The 17,787-nt window shown below is 39.5% G+C and overlaps 1 protein-coding gene and 1 long non-coding RNA gene across 4 annotated transcripts in view; one reads left to right on the forward strand and one right to left on the reverse strand.

The window, feature by feature from the left end:
- The window catches only part of DPP10 (dipeptidyl peptidase like 10), a 233,828-nt gene extending 217,006 nt beyond the window's left edge, over window positions 1–16,822 (forward strand). For both annotated transcript variants that reach the window (XM_088652166.1, XM_088652178.1), the window contains 7 exons: window positions 3,567–3,761; window positions 4,861–4,915; window positions 11,416–11,515; window positions 11,930–11,988; window positions 12,092–12,164; window positions 13,633–13,706; window positions 15,290–16,822. In XM_088652166.1, the coding sequence (XP_088508292.1) occupies window positions 3,567–3,761; window positions 4,861–4,915; window positions 11,416–11,515; window positions 11,930–11,988; window positions 12,092–12,164; window positions 13,633–13,706; window positions 15,290–15,427 (694 nt within the window). In that variant the 3' untranslated portion in view covers window positions 15,428–16,822. The remainder of the gene's footprint in view (window positions 1–3,566; window positions 3,762–4,860; window positions 4,916–11,415; window positions 11,516–11,929; window positions 11,989–12,091; window positions 12,165–13,632; window positions 13,707–15,289) is intronic.
- Window positions 1,648–17,787, reverse strand: part of LOC118092245 (uncharacterized) — a 169,783-nt gene continuing 153,643 nt past the window's right edge. The window contains exons 3-4 of one of the 2 annotated variants that reach the window (XR_009558229.2): window positions 10,457–10,560; window positions 1,648–3,727 (exon numbers count right to left, since the gene is read on the reverse strand). This is a non-coding gene — a long non-coding RNA (uncharacterized LOC118092245). The remainder of the gene's footprint in view (window positions 3,728–10,456; window positions 10,561–17,787) is intronic. The other variant, XR_015945890.1, reaches the window with a different exon arrangement.

Consider the following 17,787-nt stretch of genomic DNA (forward strand, 5'->3'; position numbering starts at 1 on the left):
AGTTCTGTCTGGGTTTTTAAATGCTGAAATCATTGATTGATGAATATGCACATGACATGGATAAAAAAATTGTAAGGTCTGGAAAGTAAATGCCTGTAGTATCTTTAATTGTGACATCATTGGAGGCAATGGACTGTTTGTTTTCCTAAGATTGTGAGGCCAGGAACTGTCTATGATAGCCTTTTCAGCTAAATAGTGGGGAATCAATTCTAATAGATAGATAGATACTGTAGATAGATGATAGATAAGTGTTCAGTATTTATATCTCTTTTAGTCCTGTGAAGGCATGTTAAACCTTCCTCAAAAAAAGCAAAGTGTCACATCTTTAGATGTAAAGAACCCCAAAAATTAAACAAAGATGTCATAACAACCCAAGATGTTATGTAATGGGTGAGAGATAAAGCTCCTGTAATTTACATAAACAGTTTTGTGGACAGTTGCGATCTGGAATTATGTTCATAACTGGAAACTTCTTTATTCTTTGGAAGTAGTTTAAAAGATTATGGCCTAGCAGGACTTACCGTCATGGACCATGACATCATGGAATGGAATGCAGTGGTCCTCGGGTTATGAACTTAATTCGTTCCGGAGGTCCATTCTTAACCCGAAACCGTTCTTAACCTGAGGCGTGCTTTCGCTATCGGGGCCTCCCACTGCCACTGTGCCGCCGCCACATGATTTCCGTTCTCATCCTGGGGCAAAGTTCTTAACCCGAGGTACTAATTCCGGGTTAGTGGAGTTTGTAACCCGAAGTGTTAGTAACCTGAAGTGTTTCTAACCTGAGGGACCACTGTAGCTTGTCTTGCTGTAAATTGGCAAAGCAACACTGACAGATGATTTCCATGTTCCCAGAAAGAACAGAGATTGAAGGGAATAGTTGTAATTTTTAGTATGTTCCTCTGTGTCTCTTAAATTTAGACTCCCACAGTGATTATTTTTCCTCCACTCTTCAAGAACCCTGAACAGTGAGCTCATAGATACTGTCCAATCTAATTTCCACACAAGGTACAAGCAAATATACTTTTCACTGAGATATACCACTTCTTGATAGATTGCTTGGTTTCATGACGTGTGTGGCTGGGGGGAAATAACAAACCTTTCTCAAAACTGACATTTCATTGTCATTGAAAAAAATATGAATAGCAGCAATGTTGAATGAAAATAGCCAGTAGAAGTGTTTCACCCCATCCTAGAATATTTGTATTTCCAGTCACAAAACAAGTTACAGTCATTTCTGTATCTTACTAACTTGGAAGGAGAAAAACATTTTTCTCAACAGCATTTCCTAAATCTCCTAGAGGCGATTATAAAATCCAATCGGGCATTTGCCTGTCTGGGGAAGACTATAAATTTAATAAAGAAAAATAAATCATAGTGCAGGAATTTGGCCTTTCCATCAGTTTCAGACCTGACTGAATCCTCCAAATAGCTGTTGTACTTATGCCTAGTAAACTCATCAAAATTATGGGAGATTATGTAAGTGGACAGAAGCAAGTGCTATTAGTTACTCACACGTCGTCTTTCTTTGATTATTGGTTTCCTGTGCTAAAACCTATACATCTTTTATGGGGGATCACATATTAACTACCCTGGGTAAGATGCACATGTATCGCGAGTGCACAAGTGAACAAGGGAGGAAAGCGCATCTGTTATTCACACATAGTATTTTGCTGATTTTATTTCACATGCACAGCAAATCTGAAAATATGCAACTGGAAACAGGATGATTATTATTTTTCTTTAAAAAAAGAAAGATGGTTCACAGGTGGCTGGTTGTGCAAGTTTAAGTTGATTGTTAGATATTACCAAACGTACTTTTCCTCCTGCACCACCAGCCACCTGCAAAAGTAGTGTTGATTGGAAAATGAAAATAGAACTGGCTAAAATGCAGGTACAGTGGTACCTCGGTTTACAAACACAATTGGTTCTGGAAGTCTGTACTTAACCTGAAGCGTACTTAACCTGAAGCGAACTTTCCCATTGAAAGTAATGGAAAGTGGATTAATCCGTTCCAGACGGGTCCGCGGAGTACTTAAACTGAAAATACTCAAACCGAGGCGTACTTAAACTGAGGTATGACTGTACGTTGCCTTTCCCTTCCCTGAAAACACTGCAGCAAATAAGACAGTTGGGCTCTAATTGTATCTAAAATGTTACCCTGCCTTTTTGTCCAGGTTAAGATTAATTCATGCCTTTTTCCTGGCCACTGTTACTTTCCCACCCCATCATATCCTAACAACAGGAAGTTTATTCGGCTTTACGCCCATCATAAAACACAACACAACAAAATAAATCAAATAAAACAGCGGACTCATTCAAGCCACAAATAATAAAACACAGTTCACAGCTCACAAGGACAAATATTAACAATTAAAAAGAATAGTTTAAGATAATGATTAAAAATTTAGGCACTACGCTAAAATCAATATCAGATGTCATTATAAAAAATAAATAAAAACTTATAACTATAAAAAATCTGCTAACATTCCATTCCGTCTCTTGTACGAGAGGACGGCTGTTAGGAATTTAGCAACCTGTAGAGTAATATAAGGATCCACATCTTGAAGAACCCAGGCAAGCTGTAGGTCAACTGGTTTGTCAGCCATAGGCTGGATTATAGAATTTAGTATACTAGCACGAGCCGAACTGTACATAGGGCAGATAAACATAACATGATGTAGAGATTCAGATGTTTTAATTTCACAAGCACACATTGAAGAGACTTGGCCCTTAGTAAATCTATGTCTCAGCACGTTTGTTGGAAAAACATTAAACCTAGCTTTAATGAAGGCATATCGGTGAGACGCGGCCGTAAGCGATGTTAAATAGGACGGAGCACGGTAGATAGGGGTTATGCCGAAATTTAACGGCGAGCAAACTCCACCACCAGCTAAGAAATTTTGGTATAGCTCCGCATCATCCAGCCTTTGATTTATACACCTTTTTGCCGCATTTAGATCCAGTTTGAACAATTCAGTGGGCGAGATCTCATAGGACAGCAATTTGGCATGGATTTTTCCTGACCACAAATTTGTGAAGTCATCCCGCCACATGCATTGAATGAGATAGTGGTTCGGGAGTTCATGCCATAGGGATATCCAATAAATCAAAACTCGCCTCCATAAAACTAACTCCACTGAGGGGATCTTCATTTCTAAGCGAATAGACCCATCATATCCTGCTTTCAGTCTCTCCGTTTAAAAGTATCAGGTTAAGTATCTCTCATGAAACCTTGGGGAGATGTTTTCAAAATGGACAAGTAGTCTGACATGGTACAAAGCATCTTCGTGTGTGCCTTCTTTCCTGGCTATGAGACTAGTAAACAACGTGTTAATCTTAACAGCTTATTTCTGTACAGTTCAAGAAGTTATTTGTGTTTATTGTTCCCCGTAAGTGATAACAGCAGTGGTTAATGTGCTGTTATAGATTAAACTGACAATAATTCAACTGGGTTGCGTAACTCCTAGTGAACTCTGCCATCCAGGTTAAATAAAATATTGAAGAACTGCAAAGTGCATCACATTGTCAATAGCCTTCGTTTGTGTCTGGTATGTTGGTATTTACAGCGATGAAGCTCCAGGCAGCCAGTTGGTTACAGATAAGTTTCACATTGACTGGGATTCTGTGCTTGTCAACTCTGATAATGTCATCGTAGCTCAGTTTGATGGAAGAGGGAGTGGATTTCAAGGTCTAAAGATTCTGCAAGAAGTCCACCGTTCCTTAGGATCTGTGGAAGTGAAGGACCAGATAGCAGCTGTAGAGTACGTATGTGCAAAAGATTATTCTATTTCCTATATTCTATTCTATTCTATTCGGGTTGATACAGTGTTAATTTTGGAAATGTGTATTTGCTGTATTGGATCAATATAAAAATATTTAATGTTTGATAGCAAGAAAATTAAATAAAATTCACTGAAACATTGTTTTGGGATTTCCTGATAAAGGAGACTTCTAGGTCTAGTCTGAGTGGGATTTTTAATTTACTAATTAAACATCACATAATGGAGAATGGGCTCCATATGTTATGCATAAAAGGTTAAAATGTATAAGACAATTGCAATATATCCCAGTTATGAAGAGTACAATTCTGCTTACCCCACTTCTGGGCTAAAATAAATTGATTTATCAGATCCCACACTCATTTGACAAAGATATTTAGGCTGTAATACTATGCACATTTTCCTGGAAGCATGTCCCAATGAACAAAATGAACTTAATTTTGAGTAGACGTACAAGATTGTACTCTTAACTGCTTTATCTTAAAATGTATACACCCCTAATCAGTATAATAGCTTAATGAATAATCCTGCTCAAGATATACAAAAGTCTGAATGAATGGGAAAAAATATGTTGTGTTATTTAGTAATAATAGCTAAATATGCATCAAATTGCATTACAACAGTATTCTTATGACGGCCCACCAAGTCTTAGAGGCTTATCATGCCATTTTGGGAAGCCACACCCACCTTCCTATGGCCTGACACCATATATAATGTCAGGAGTACGGAAGTTTTGGTTGCTTGGATGCTTTTTTTCTTTCCTGGGATCCCACATTTAGGGACAACAGGAATTGTGGCCTAAGCTCATAAAATGTCTTCAATATTTTATCCTGCTGTGAACATTGCAGCTGATTTTATTTTACTTTTATGTTGAAGATTGTTACAATAAAACTGCAGTATGTATTATTAATGGGATCAAGAAAAAATGTGGAAGGCTTAAACCAAACAAAGCGTAATTTATTTAATATTCCTTTTTGAATTATCTGCAGTACAGTAGTCATAAATATGAACATTCTTCTTCAGGAAATAACTTTAAAAATGAAAAACAACTTTTTGTAATAAGAGAAACTTTCTGTTACAGATACTTGCTAAAGCAACCATTCGTTGACTCCAAGAGGCTGAGCATATTTGGAAAGGTAACATTCTGGAATGAATATGATGTAGCAACGTGCTACTAATAGCATTTCGTCTGTTTCTGATTCTTCTGTGGTTTAATTTTTGTTTTTATTACAAAAAAATTACTAATATCCCCCCTAGGAGTGGTGGTAACTCAACTCCAGGCATTCTTTGATTATATTATCTAGCTTAAATTAAATTTTGTTTCAGGTCTGGAACTCTCAGACACTGCTTTGATAACCCTGATGAAAAACCTATGCCAGGAATGGTATGTAGGGGGAGGACTTGGGTACCAATGGCCATGGTAACCTTCTCCATAGACTCTCTGCAGTTGGGACTGGTGGGTCTTGCAGTAGAGGCGTTTCCAAGAGTTGGTGTAGTGAGACTTCTGCTTGGTTTTTATATTAGGTGTCCTGCAAGGTCTCACTCCTTTTGGTATCTATATGAAGCGGCTGTGGAGGCAGCATCAGTATGGTTATTAAATCCAAGGGTATTTTTTCTTCACATCCATGTTAGCTGAAGCACTAGAAGTCTTAGGCCAGTGCCTATAATTCATAAAGGAGTGGATAAGGGGCCATTAAACTGAAACTCAGTCCAGCTGATGTTGGGAGATGCAGGGCCATTGTCTCAGGCAGGGTGTGCCTGGATAGTGATAACTACAGTTGCCCATGCTGTGAAACCTCCAGGTAAGACTGCTTCCATGGGGCTTTTGAGGATGATTTGGAAAATTCAGCAAGTTCAAAATACAGCTGCAAAGCTTTTGATCAATAGGCTGAGCCATATCAGAAGGATTCTTCAACTTCTGCATTAATTACAAATGTTTGTAAGCACACTTCAAATTACTGGTGCTTAACTTTGGAATGGGTAACCTGTTGCCCTACATAGGCTGCTGGACAACCACTCCCATTAGCCATGCTCCACGGGCTCACGGGTACTTGAGTCCAGTAACATCTGGAGAGCCCCAGGTTACCCATTCTTGTTTTAAAGTGCTGCATACTTTGAGAAACTGCCAGCCCATGTTAAGAAGTCACAACCAGCAGTCCTACTCCAAATGGCCCCACCATCATGTCAGATAAGTAGTTACTGCGACAGGGCCTCTTAGGATTTCTTTCCCCAAGAGGTTCACCTGAAAGCTTCCCATCATTTTGGTGCTAAATACCGGTACCTTTTTATTTGACTTGTTACTGTTTTCATTGTGACAACATTCTGAGGGCTATGCAGAGTGCACATTTTAAAAATAAAATATGCCAATTAGGGCCAAATGATACTATTGTATTTTTCGCTCTATAAGACACACCTTTTCCCTTCTAAAAACTAAGGGGGAAGTCTGTGTGTCTTATGGAGCAAAACCATGCACGGCAGCGGGATTCCTCGAATGGAGGGATGCCTCTGCCGCCCAAAATCAGGCTGTTCCCACCCCCTCCATGGCCCCAGCCAGCGGCAGGAGGTGGGGGGGTGAGGAGAAGCCCAAAATCGGGCTGTTCCCACCCCCTCTGCGCCTGCTGGCAAAGGGGAGGGGGAGAGAGGAACAGCCCAAAAGGAGCCCTTTCGGGCTGCTGGTCCCTCCCTCTTGCAACAGCATGCTGCCGTTGGGAGAGGCACAGCGCAGTGCCGCCCCGAACTGCGGCTCCTCTCCCTGCCTGTGCGAGAGGTGGCGGCAGCGGGACCAGCAGCCCTTTGGGGCCGCTCGCCCCTCTGCCGCCTCTACCGCTTGCAAGAGCCGGCATAGGATCCCCAGTTGGGAGAGGCACAGCACAGTGCCTCCCCCATCCGTGGCTCTTGTGCCTGCCCCAGCAGAACCAGCAGAATTTTGTTTTCCTCCTCTAAAAATTAAGCGCGTCTTATGGTCCTGTGTGTCTTAATGGAGTTAAAAATACGGTAATCTGGTTTTCAGCATCATTCTATATGCAGATATCATGATGTCTGGAATGTATCTCGACTGTTTCTTCCTCCCACCCTTAGGGGCGGAAGAAGCAGCCGAGATACATTGCCCAGCCCTACGACGGTAAGGGACACCCCCCCCCAAGAGACACCAGGGCTCCTTCAAAGGTGCCTGCCTGTTTCCCCCCAAGCTGCATCTTTCCTCCTGGAGCAACTGACCACACAAAGAGGAAAGACACAGCTGACCTGCTCAGGCAACTTGTGCTGGTATTGCAATATGAACATCATACTATTTCAGACAATAAATTGGATTACTGCCCAGCTCTAATGCCAATTTTAGGTGAAGCTAGGAGTGCACCTTTGAGTGCTAACTTCAAAATAGCAAGAGTTAAGTGCTACTGTAATCTGAAAGAAAGAAAAAAAGTTAATCACTTCAAAGTCCACTTACATGGTCAATCTGCCTATGCAAATCAATGAGACTTGAAAGTATGAAGTTTTGACTTCATTGTGCCTTTAATAAATAACATTTTTCAATATTTTTGATTCAAGCAGTTTCATTTTTATTTATGTTTTCTGGAGGTGCTCGGTTACAGAAGTCATGGTAAAAGTAAAGACTACCTGTATTTGCAGTTGTTAGCGATCGTCAACAGGTTTACCATACCCATTGAGTCAATCACCCATCTCTTACTTCCCTTCTGAGAAAAACCCCACCCCACCCTCCCACTATATATAAGGGTCTGGTGACATCTGTTTCAGTGTATCTGAAGAAGTGTGCATGCACACAAAAGCTTAGACCCAGAAGAAACTTAGTTGGTCTCTAAGGTGCTACTGAACAATTTTTATTTATTTTGATTTTGTCAGACCAACACGGCTACCTACCTGAATCTAGAATCCTGCATTTGAAGTTATTTTTAAAAACCTCCCTTCCAAAAATGCAAATGTGGCTTGCTATTACTTTCATCATGTCCTTTTTAATACATATTTTACATGCAAGCCCATTCACAGCCTATTGTGCTATGAGTAACATCCTTTTGTGTGCCATCTGTTCAAGATATCCTTTGTTAGTCTGTCAGCTGTTGGATGCTATTGCCTCTGGCATTAAATAGAAGAGCCAGACAAATACATTCACCTTTAGCAAAAAGTTAAATAGATTCTCAACCATCTCTCTTGCTCTGTCTCAAACCGTGTTTAGAACTTAACCACAAAAAGAGTTGCAGTTTTCAGATATCGATGTTTGCTTCTTTTGGATGCAAGAGATGAAGCAACTCTTTTAAGACATCTACTCTTTGTGCCCTTCCTAGTTGTAAATCTCATTGTGAATGCTGTAACAATTTGTGACCGCATAAACCCATGCAATGTACTTACAGACTGCACACATTCGGTATCAAATAAAGTATCCATCTTTCATTATTTTAGCAGTCCAGGAAAGTTATATATCTTCCCCTTTATTGCTTACATTTTAGATATATCTTTAATTATGTGGCCATTAACACACAACCTTCATGTCCAAAAGCAAGGTTCCTGCTCTACCACTTCAACTGATGCTCCCCCCCCCCCTATATAACAGAAATAGGCCTCCTTTTGCCATCTCTGGTTGGGCTATTTTATAATCCCATGGCACATTCCTATCACTTTCATTGGTATGCAGCACTCAGCCAAGCTCAGATATGAGCAGTGCTTTTTTTTCTAGAGCAAAAGGTGCCAGAACACACCTCCCTCAGAAGACCCACCCAGAGCCCAAGGAGGATATATTCAGGCTGGGGGTCTCCTTGTGAACCAGAGGCAGCTTCCGTCAGGCTCTGTTCACAGGGTAGCCTCAGCCACCTTCACATGGGCTACCTCTTTCTCCTGGGAGGAAGAGGCAGCCCCCCCTGCAGGGAGCACGGCTGCCCACGCCTCAACAGAACAGTTTGCCAAAGCCCCCACCCTGCCTCTGGCACATGTGAGCCAGAAGTAGGATAGGGAATTTGTTGAACTGCTCTGCTGAGATGCAGCCAGCCAAACACTCTTGAGTGGAGCAGTTTAAAGCTGCCGCCTGCCCACACAGTCCCATCTGCAGTAGGAGGGCCAGTGGGATGGCTGCTTCACCCAGCAGTATATCACTGGTGAAAACGCTGCCATTCCCGAGTCCCCCGGCACCCTGGTGGCAGAGGGGCTTAGGAGCAGCGGCAGTTTCACTTGTGATACACTGCCGTGTGAAGCCACCATCATGGTCTGGCCCTCATACCAGTCCTGGGTGAGGTATCAATACATCGTCCAGGCCTATTGTTGAGGTTGCTTACCTGAGGAGCTTAATGAGGTTCCCCCACGCATCTCTGGCTCACGTGAGCTGGAGCAGGTGGGGGCTTGCTCAAGTGAGATACGGCTTCCACACACATCAGCTGGGAGGCCGAAGAGCCTCAGCAAAGCCCCACTGTGCCTCTGCCTCTTCGGAGCCCATAGAGGATACCCCATTTGGGGTCTGGGGAGGGTTTCCTCATGAGCCAGAGGTGCAGTGGGGTTTTGCAGACAGTGGTCAGGTCTCCCCCACTACTCCCAGGGCCAGGGTGGGAGGTGTTGGAATGCTGGGGGGAAAGGCCTGGATATGTGTACATTGAGATAAAATAAATGTTTAAATTCCTAAGTGTATTTTATTCATTAAAATGCATTATTAATGTATTTAATGTCAACAGCTATATCACAGAATTTGGAAAAGTGCAAAATCCTAAAGATAATTTACATTCTGATTTCCACGTTAGTCTGAGAGTGGCAGATCAGATCAATGAAGGCACAGAATGAAGGCATTTCCCCCCAATCTTTTTATTTGTATTTTATAGTTATAAGTAATTTATTTTACAAATCTTAAACTGTGTGCTTTGCATAAACTTTGTTTATCTTCGGTTATATAGGATTTTGTTGTAGTTTTCAGGGATTTTTTTTTAAAAAATTAAAAATGAAGTTATTTTGAAGTAAGCAACCAACATGGATTTGTATGCATAGACATACACAGAACACAGTGAAAGTCCATATTGTCAAGATCCTCTGCACATAATAACGATTAATAAGTTATTATCTGGGTTTAAAAGGGATGGATTTCTTCCCACAGAGTGGGGAATGACACAGTTGTTTTTTTGGAGAAACCTGCTGTTGGTTATATAAGTCTTAAATTAGGGTTGCTAGACCTTGAACTCCATCTCTTAGAAGTGTGGAATCAATCAGCAAGCATTTTATATGGAAACAAAACAAGTGGGCTTTTTAAAAAACAAACAAACAAACAGCGATTTCAACACAGTTCATCTTCATCCAACAAAGGACAATTTATAAATTTTGAGTGAGGCAGGTGTTGGCTATCATAAGCTGCTTTGTGGGCATAATGTTCATCATAAACTCCTTGCACAAAAGCATGTGTTGGAGAGAGATATTTCTCCTGATATGCTATTTTTCTAGATACACGCCTCCTTCCTAAAAAAGCAAATAAATCAGATAAACACCCAAACATGAACTTCCTGCATATTAAGATGGCACAGTCTGAGAATCAACCTAAGGTATAGGTTGCCATAGCCACATTCAGTGTGTAGCCAAAAACCAAAGAATTTTTAAGCACACACCAAATAGTTCCCCATCACCACTTTGGAAGGCCCATTCCCCTGAAAAAAAAATGTGTGGGGGGTTTATGTTTGTTTACGTTTCACAGTTCTTACCTTAATCTGGGGTGACTGATTTTTCTCTTCTACTATTGCTCGAATGCCCATCATGATATAGCCTCATTCCTTAAGGCATTTGCAGGGGGTGGGGTGGCTCTGATCTGCAGAAGAAAACAACAACAAGGTTCAGCTACCTCATAGGAAGGTGAGATGCCTCCAATTCTTTGGCTTAAGTAGTTAATTTGATTTGTTACCATTTCTAGTGACACATGTGTAGCCAAGGACTACTATATGGAGGAAAATCAGCAGCCGAAATAACTGTTTGAATTTGCCTTAGCAATATGGTTAGTGTATACGTGAATTATGCTGTCATTGGCCATTTGTGTCTTTCTGGCTGCACCTATCAATCATGTGGCCTGCCATCAAAAACTTCATCTCCTGCTCCTCTCTTCCCTGATACTGCCAATTAATGTATGATGGCATCATGCTGTGAATTTCTATCCGTTGCCTGCATGTTATTGGCCATCACAAAGACATACTTTCTGTTACTGAAGAGAGAGAAGAGTTTTTCCTGCAGCAACCACACACATCTTCTGAACTCCAAATATTTATTCATAAGTAAATAAGAAACAAACAAACATGTCTTAACCTTTGAATAATAGGGCTTATTCCCTGCCAGTCACAGTCAACACCATCAAGCTGGAAGAACCAATACTGTAGTCTATGCTTCCCAAGCCACCATACTACTGAGAGGAAGTAGGAGGCTAAAATGCCATTTTTACCACCAGATATGAACTTTAAATAATTTAAGGGCACTCTGTTGTAGTGAATATTGGCTCAAAACACATTTTTAGACCAAAAAAAATGGCTTAAAACAGGTTTGATTCTCTCTTTAATTCACAGAAGATCAGAGGGCCATAGAAATAGATGTAAATGCTACGGTACTGCGTAAGAAAGAAACTGTTTCATTAAGGCAATAATGGGCACATTTTAACTCACATTAGGTTGTTTTGTAGGGGTATGGAGGATACATTGCATCAATGATTCTCAAGTCAAATGAAAGGCTTTTCAAGTGTGGAGCAGTGATTGCACCAATTACAGACATGAGATTGTATGGTGAGTATTTTGTATTATTCAGTTTGTCTACTAGGTAGGTACCCAGTTCCCCCCTCTGACGGATTAAAAAGTACTGTATATTCCTGCGTATGACTACTTTTTAACCGAGGAAAATCTTCTCAAAAGTTGGGGGTCATCTTATACACCAGGTTGTATTTCTTATATGGCGAGTATATCCCAAACTCTCTATTTTAACTGGAAAAGTTGGGGGTTGTCTTATACGCCCAGTCATCTTATACACCGGAATATACGGACAGATGCAGCAAATCTTTTACACTGGAAGGGACTGTACCTATTCTGTACCCATGAAGCCTTGGGTTTAGTTACATATGATTATGTCCCTAAATGTTAACTCATTTAATCTGGAAACAATTTAACAGAAACAAATAAAAAAGAACCCTGTTTCCCCTGCAGCATCAGCTTTTTCAGAAAGATACCTCGGCCTTCCATCTAAAGAAGAAAATGCTTATCAGGTAAGCAAGTTGTACTTTAGATATTTATGGTGTTACAGGGGCACTTGAAATGCAAATCAGTCATAGAGGTGTACAAGTGTGTGTGTGTGTTTCTTTCCTAAAGGCATCCAGTGTGCTGCACAATATTCACGGCTTTAAAGAAGAAAAGTTGTTAATTGTCCACGGGACAGCTGATAGTAAGTATACACACAAATAGTTCCATTTACAGTTGCAGCTAGTGGCGCAGCTAAGTTCAGTGAAAGAGAGGCATGTGTCTGTGTTCTTTTGATAATACTGAGCTTTGTCTGCCCCCAGAGCGCCTGTTGTCAGAGTCAATTGACAGTTTTACATCTGAACAGATGACATTTCTCCTAACTGAATATATTTGTAACTCTTAGCAGCTGTAGGTACCAATTTGTTTAAATCATATAAAACACCCATGTCATTGGTAGATGGCAACATATATTAATAAACGACAGCGTCAATATTTAATCAGCTTTCAAATTATTATTGATTCCACCATTGGCAAAATATAAATGTTGGTGGGGTGGGGGTGGGGGTTATAGCAAACAATAGATTGTAATGGATTAATTTCTACAGTGCATTTACAGTGTACTGCCCTTCACTGCTAAACAATGCATGATTTCTTATATTTATATGTTCAAACACAGGCTTAACTAGTATGGGAATAATATTTCCAGGGGAGTGGGTTTTCCAACACTGTTTCATGATGTTGGAACACCTTGTCCCAGTTCAATGGATGGGTATAACCATTCTACCTCATTGGACAGCTAAAAAGATTAATCATTCAGCCACTCCAGCTGAAGACCCAGAACCACTACCTGCTTGTGAAGGCAAAAGTAAAATTGAGTGGAGGCAGGATAAAATAGATTTTCCTGGGAAAATCAGCTAATTCTAAGAGGTTCAGTTTCACTTAGGAATGGTGAATCAGAATCTGATTTGCCCTTCTTAAACCAACACACAAATGAAAACAAAGCTATCCTTAAAAATCCATACTACCGCACTGTGAATTTTGTGATGCAGTTCACCAGTCCATGTGTCCAAAAATGCATATATTACCCAATACCCATACATATTAATATGTATATTCTATACATAATACATATAAAGGAGTCACGGCCCATACGGATTTATATATAGAATGAATACAACTGAATAAAAATACTTAAATGCAATAAAATATTATGTTGTGTATATAATATTATACATATAGTATGAAAAATTAGACAAACCAGTAAGGAAAATATTCACTTTTTAGATCAAGGAGTGAAATAGGGAAAAAAATCAAGTCTGGCATCGAGATGTCTCGGAGAATTCTATCCCTAGCTACTATGCTATAGCTGTTCTGTTATGAAGAAGGAAGATATTTCTGGAAGTGCTAGGAAAGAATATTCAGCAGAATAACCCACTTTATTTGTGTGTAGGGCACTCAATGCAACAGCAACAGAGAAGATGCACTTGTGGCCTCACTGATAGAGCCCTGTCATTACAGTGTCCCTGACCTTCACATGTTAAGTGCAGAAATATAATAAGGTCCTTTGTATGAGCATACTAGATTGATGCCTGAACAAGATTGCAGCTAATCTGTAAGATCTGATTGACATTAATAATGCTTTTTTGCTAACACATGTTATTGTCCCACAGCTAAAGTTCATTTCCAGCATTCAGCAGAATTAATTAAACATCTAATAAAAGCTGGAGTGAATTATACTATGCAGGTATGTAATGGTCAGATATCTCAATAGTGCATCCTTCAATATGTTTTAATTATTACCAGTCTTAGAATTTTTATTATTCTTTTCCTTGCAAGTACATAATATATAAGAAAATAGCATCATGTTTGTTTAGACTATGTATAGTTGAACAAACTTCAAAAAATGAATCTATGCAAAAATAAAATAAAATAAAAAATAGAGAGTTGGCTCCAGACTGATTTCTGCACAGAGGAATCTCCAGTGCAGGAAGGCGGCTTTAGTCATATAAGAGCCTAAACATCACTGCTGCATGAGCATCTTGGCCTCTTTGATGCTCTTTTAAGTAATTAGAAACACAATACTATTTCTATAGTGACACTGAAAGATAAGCTCTGAACTCTTATTGATCAAAGCTAATAACTTAATTATACTTCTGTGTGCTGTTCTTAAGTGTTATTCCTATCTGTTATAAGGTTAACTTGGAAATTAGAACTGTGCTTTTGCTGGTTAGAAAGGATGAAATGCTGGGAAGTAGCCAAGTCATTTATTTTTTTATGGTTGTGAAATACCACTGAAATGTAGACTACCTGTAGGTTTGGCAACTGTACAATAATAGTAGTTTTCATTTCCTATCAGCTGTCAGGTAAGTAAAACTGCAAAGGTAGTCCAGCTTCATTATCTATACCCATGTTTATGTCCAAATATTACCAGTAGCAACAATATACAATCCCACCCACTATCTGGGCTCCATATCATTAATATTGCTAGTGCAGGAGTACCTCGTTGTGAGTCCGCTCCGTTTAGCATCAATTTCGTGGAACGTCTGCAGCAAACCCGGAAGTACCGCAACTGGTTACTTCCAGGTTTGCTGCTTCGCGCATGTGCAGAAATGCAAAACCGTTCACTTGCGCAAAGCAGCGCTTTGTCGAGCGTCCCTTTCATCGAGCGTCCGGGGCTCTGGAACGGATCCCAGACTCAAAACAAAGTACAGTGGTACCTCTGGTTAAGAACTTAATTAGTTCTGGAGGTCCGTTCTTAACCTGAAAGTGTTCTTAACCTGAAGCACCACTTTAGCTATTGGGGTTTCCTGCTGCTGCCGCGCCGCAATTTTTGTTCTCATCCTGAAGCAAAGTTCTTAACCCAAGCTACCATTTCTGGGTTGGCAGAGTCTGTAACCTGAAGTGTCTGTAACCCGAAGCGTTTGTAGAGGTAGAACTGTATTGTACAACTGTACAATAAACCTTTGGATTAGTTTTGAAGACATACTAGATCCACATTTTTACCAGATTGTATATCAGGCTGTTACAATAATTGATAGAAATTAAATATCTATTCCCCCTAAACCATTTTGAAAATCCAAATCAGAAAGGCCATTTTAAATAAATATATGTAAATACTTTTAATGCTAAAGCTTTCAGTGTAGGTGATGAAATGCTGGTTTAAAATATCACGAAAATGAATTTTAGTTTGAATTTTATGAGCTTTCAATGAAGCCATAACATTGCCTAATGATTCATTCTATGTTGATGCAAAAGCATTTAAAACAAATCAGAGACCCCTATCATTTGGTTTTTAAAGCCTATTTATTTTTTCATTTCCTCACCCAGATCTACCCAGATGAAGGTCATTACATCACATCAGAGAAGAGTAAATATCACCTTTATAGCACAATTCTCAGCTTCTTTAGTGCTTGTTTAAAGGAGGAAGCGCCAATTTTATCACAGGAACCAGAGGAAGATGAATAAGGAAGCTATTTGTACAGAACTGAGGAGATTTTCAGTGAGGCTCACTGAAACCATAAATAAAAGTGACTGTGAGAGAACAGATTCTACAGAAGCCCAAGGGCAACTAAAGGATATACCAGTGGAGCAGCACATTTGGTGACAATGAGCTAACAAACTGGGATTTGAATACAAAAGTCCAAATGTATTACCAAGGGAGAAAACATATACCTTTGTGGAAGGCCAATGGTCAGATGCAGTTTCCTGGAAGAAATTAATTTTGCATAAGAGTAGGGTTAGTGCATGTTGATTCTGTTAAGATTCACTGTTTGTTCTGTACGTAGTTGCTCTGTTTTTATTTAAAATGCACATAATTTCTCAATTTCAGCATAATGCACACCTGACATAAATATTGATATTTGCACAGGGGAGCTGCAGTCTAACCAACTATTGCAACTTTTCAATTAGTGCAATTTTTCACAGTCAAGCTTCAAAATATTGAAAAAAATATTTTGTTTCAATTTACATTGGGAAACAATATCAGATTAAGTCTGATAAATACACATATTAGTTTGTTTCCCTTCCCTGTAAAAGTTTTTCAAGCATTCACTATTTTACTGTACCAACTATAATTAAATAAGCAGAATTTTGGTAGTACACGCTTGGACTTTATGTATATACACAAAACTCCTTCCACAGAAAATGTCTGTGTGCTTGAACAATTTTTTCAAGCCATGATTACAGCTATGTTTAAACCAGTATCAACAACTAAAATAGTTTTCCTGGTTAAAAGTTGTATCTTTTCATTTACTAAGAAATATTTGGGTTGTGTTCTTTCGTATTGTTTACAGTAGTCAATAGTTTGCTGGTTACACTCTAATTTTAGAATATGCTACTTTGTCACATGTAAATTAGATACATGAATATTAAATTATAGTTTCAGATAAAGAGATTTTATTAACAATGTAAGCCATTTGAGTACTACTTTGATTAATCATTTGTGAAGCTGGTTCTTGCAGATGGGCTGAGATTCCATTCTGAACTTCAACGCCAACTTGTGGTGGCACATCACAGAACAGTCTATCAGTTTTTATTTGGTGTATCACAGCTGCCCAGGCTGTTACATGAAAGATTTAAATTCAATCTGGGAAATGATTTGTTTTATTTCTAAAGAAGCCTTCTGATGAATGATTTTTTTTAAAAAAAAATTATTTTATTCAGGTGAAGTCCCTGAAATGCATCAAATGTATTGTCAAGGTGAATAACAGCCCTACAAATCACACTATGAAATAAACAACCCACTCAACTTTGGCCATCAGAATATTAACTTCTACGACTGAAGTTCTGTATTCTCTTAATTTTAGATATACATTCTAAGACGCTGTTTCATCCAAATAAATTTGCCAATTTGCACAAGGACTTTTGCTTCACAGCTGAACTCTCGTCTGCCCCTCATGTGAACATTGAAAAGTTGGCCGGGAAAACCCAGCAGAGACTGGGGGGACACATGGTGGGGAGAGGGAAAGTTTCATTGTGCAGGCAGAGGCAACTTGTGCTAAAGGGGCAAGTTAGTTGGATCCAACCCAAATAATGCTTTTGTTGTCCCTAGGAGTTTTGGTCCTGAGTATTTCACTTTTGTTTTTAAAAGCACTCTCTATGCACTGGGGTTTGTGATCCTTGCAAAAGCAGGTTACATGTGCCATAGCATTGTTTCAACACTCAAGATGCTCTAGCTATGTCTTGCTGTGCAGCGAAAGAAAGCCCACATTTCAAGTTGTAAAGAAACAAAATTCTAGAGTTTCTTGAGGCAGCAGATTTGTCTAAAATATTTTGTAGCGCTTTCTCCTCCTGGGGCAAAAATGGCCAATGTGGTCTCCATTTCTCCACTCCAAATAGGGTGGTAAAAATCGGCCATCCTGGTTCATCTTTATTAGATGAGCATCTCTTTGACATGAATTATTGTTGTACCAAACACCCTGCAGGGTTAGAATTTACAACTTCTTGTGGTACACTACTCTAATGTGCTCTTGAAGCTGGTCACAGAGCTGTCTCTTCAGGTCCATATTCTGCTGTTCATGGCATCAAAGAATGGCAAGAACATTCAACCAACGACAAGTGGAATGTGATAGATTAATACATGGAAATTAGTCCTATAGTCCTGTCCTTTAATTCATTGGTATGATGAACAAACACAAATTTATCTCTTTTTTTGTTCACACAATACATTTACAAGACTGCACTTAAACGCATTAGCTGAATGGCCTCAATAGCTTTTACCACAATGTTGTGCATTTTGTTTCCTTTAAAAAATAATAATATCCTACTTTCCTTCTTAGAAAAGGAGTTGCTCAAGGCAGCTAACAAACAGCAATAATCCTGATGAT

Source organism: Zootoca vivipara, chromosome 1 (genome assembly GCF_965207765.1).
Source record: "Zootoca vivipara chromosome 1, rZooViv2.hap1.1, whole genome shotgun sequence".
NCBI classification, from domain to species: Eukaryota; Metazoa; Chordata; class Lepidosauria; order Squamata; family Lacertidae; genus Zootoca; species Zootoca vivipara.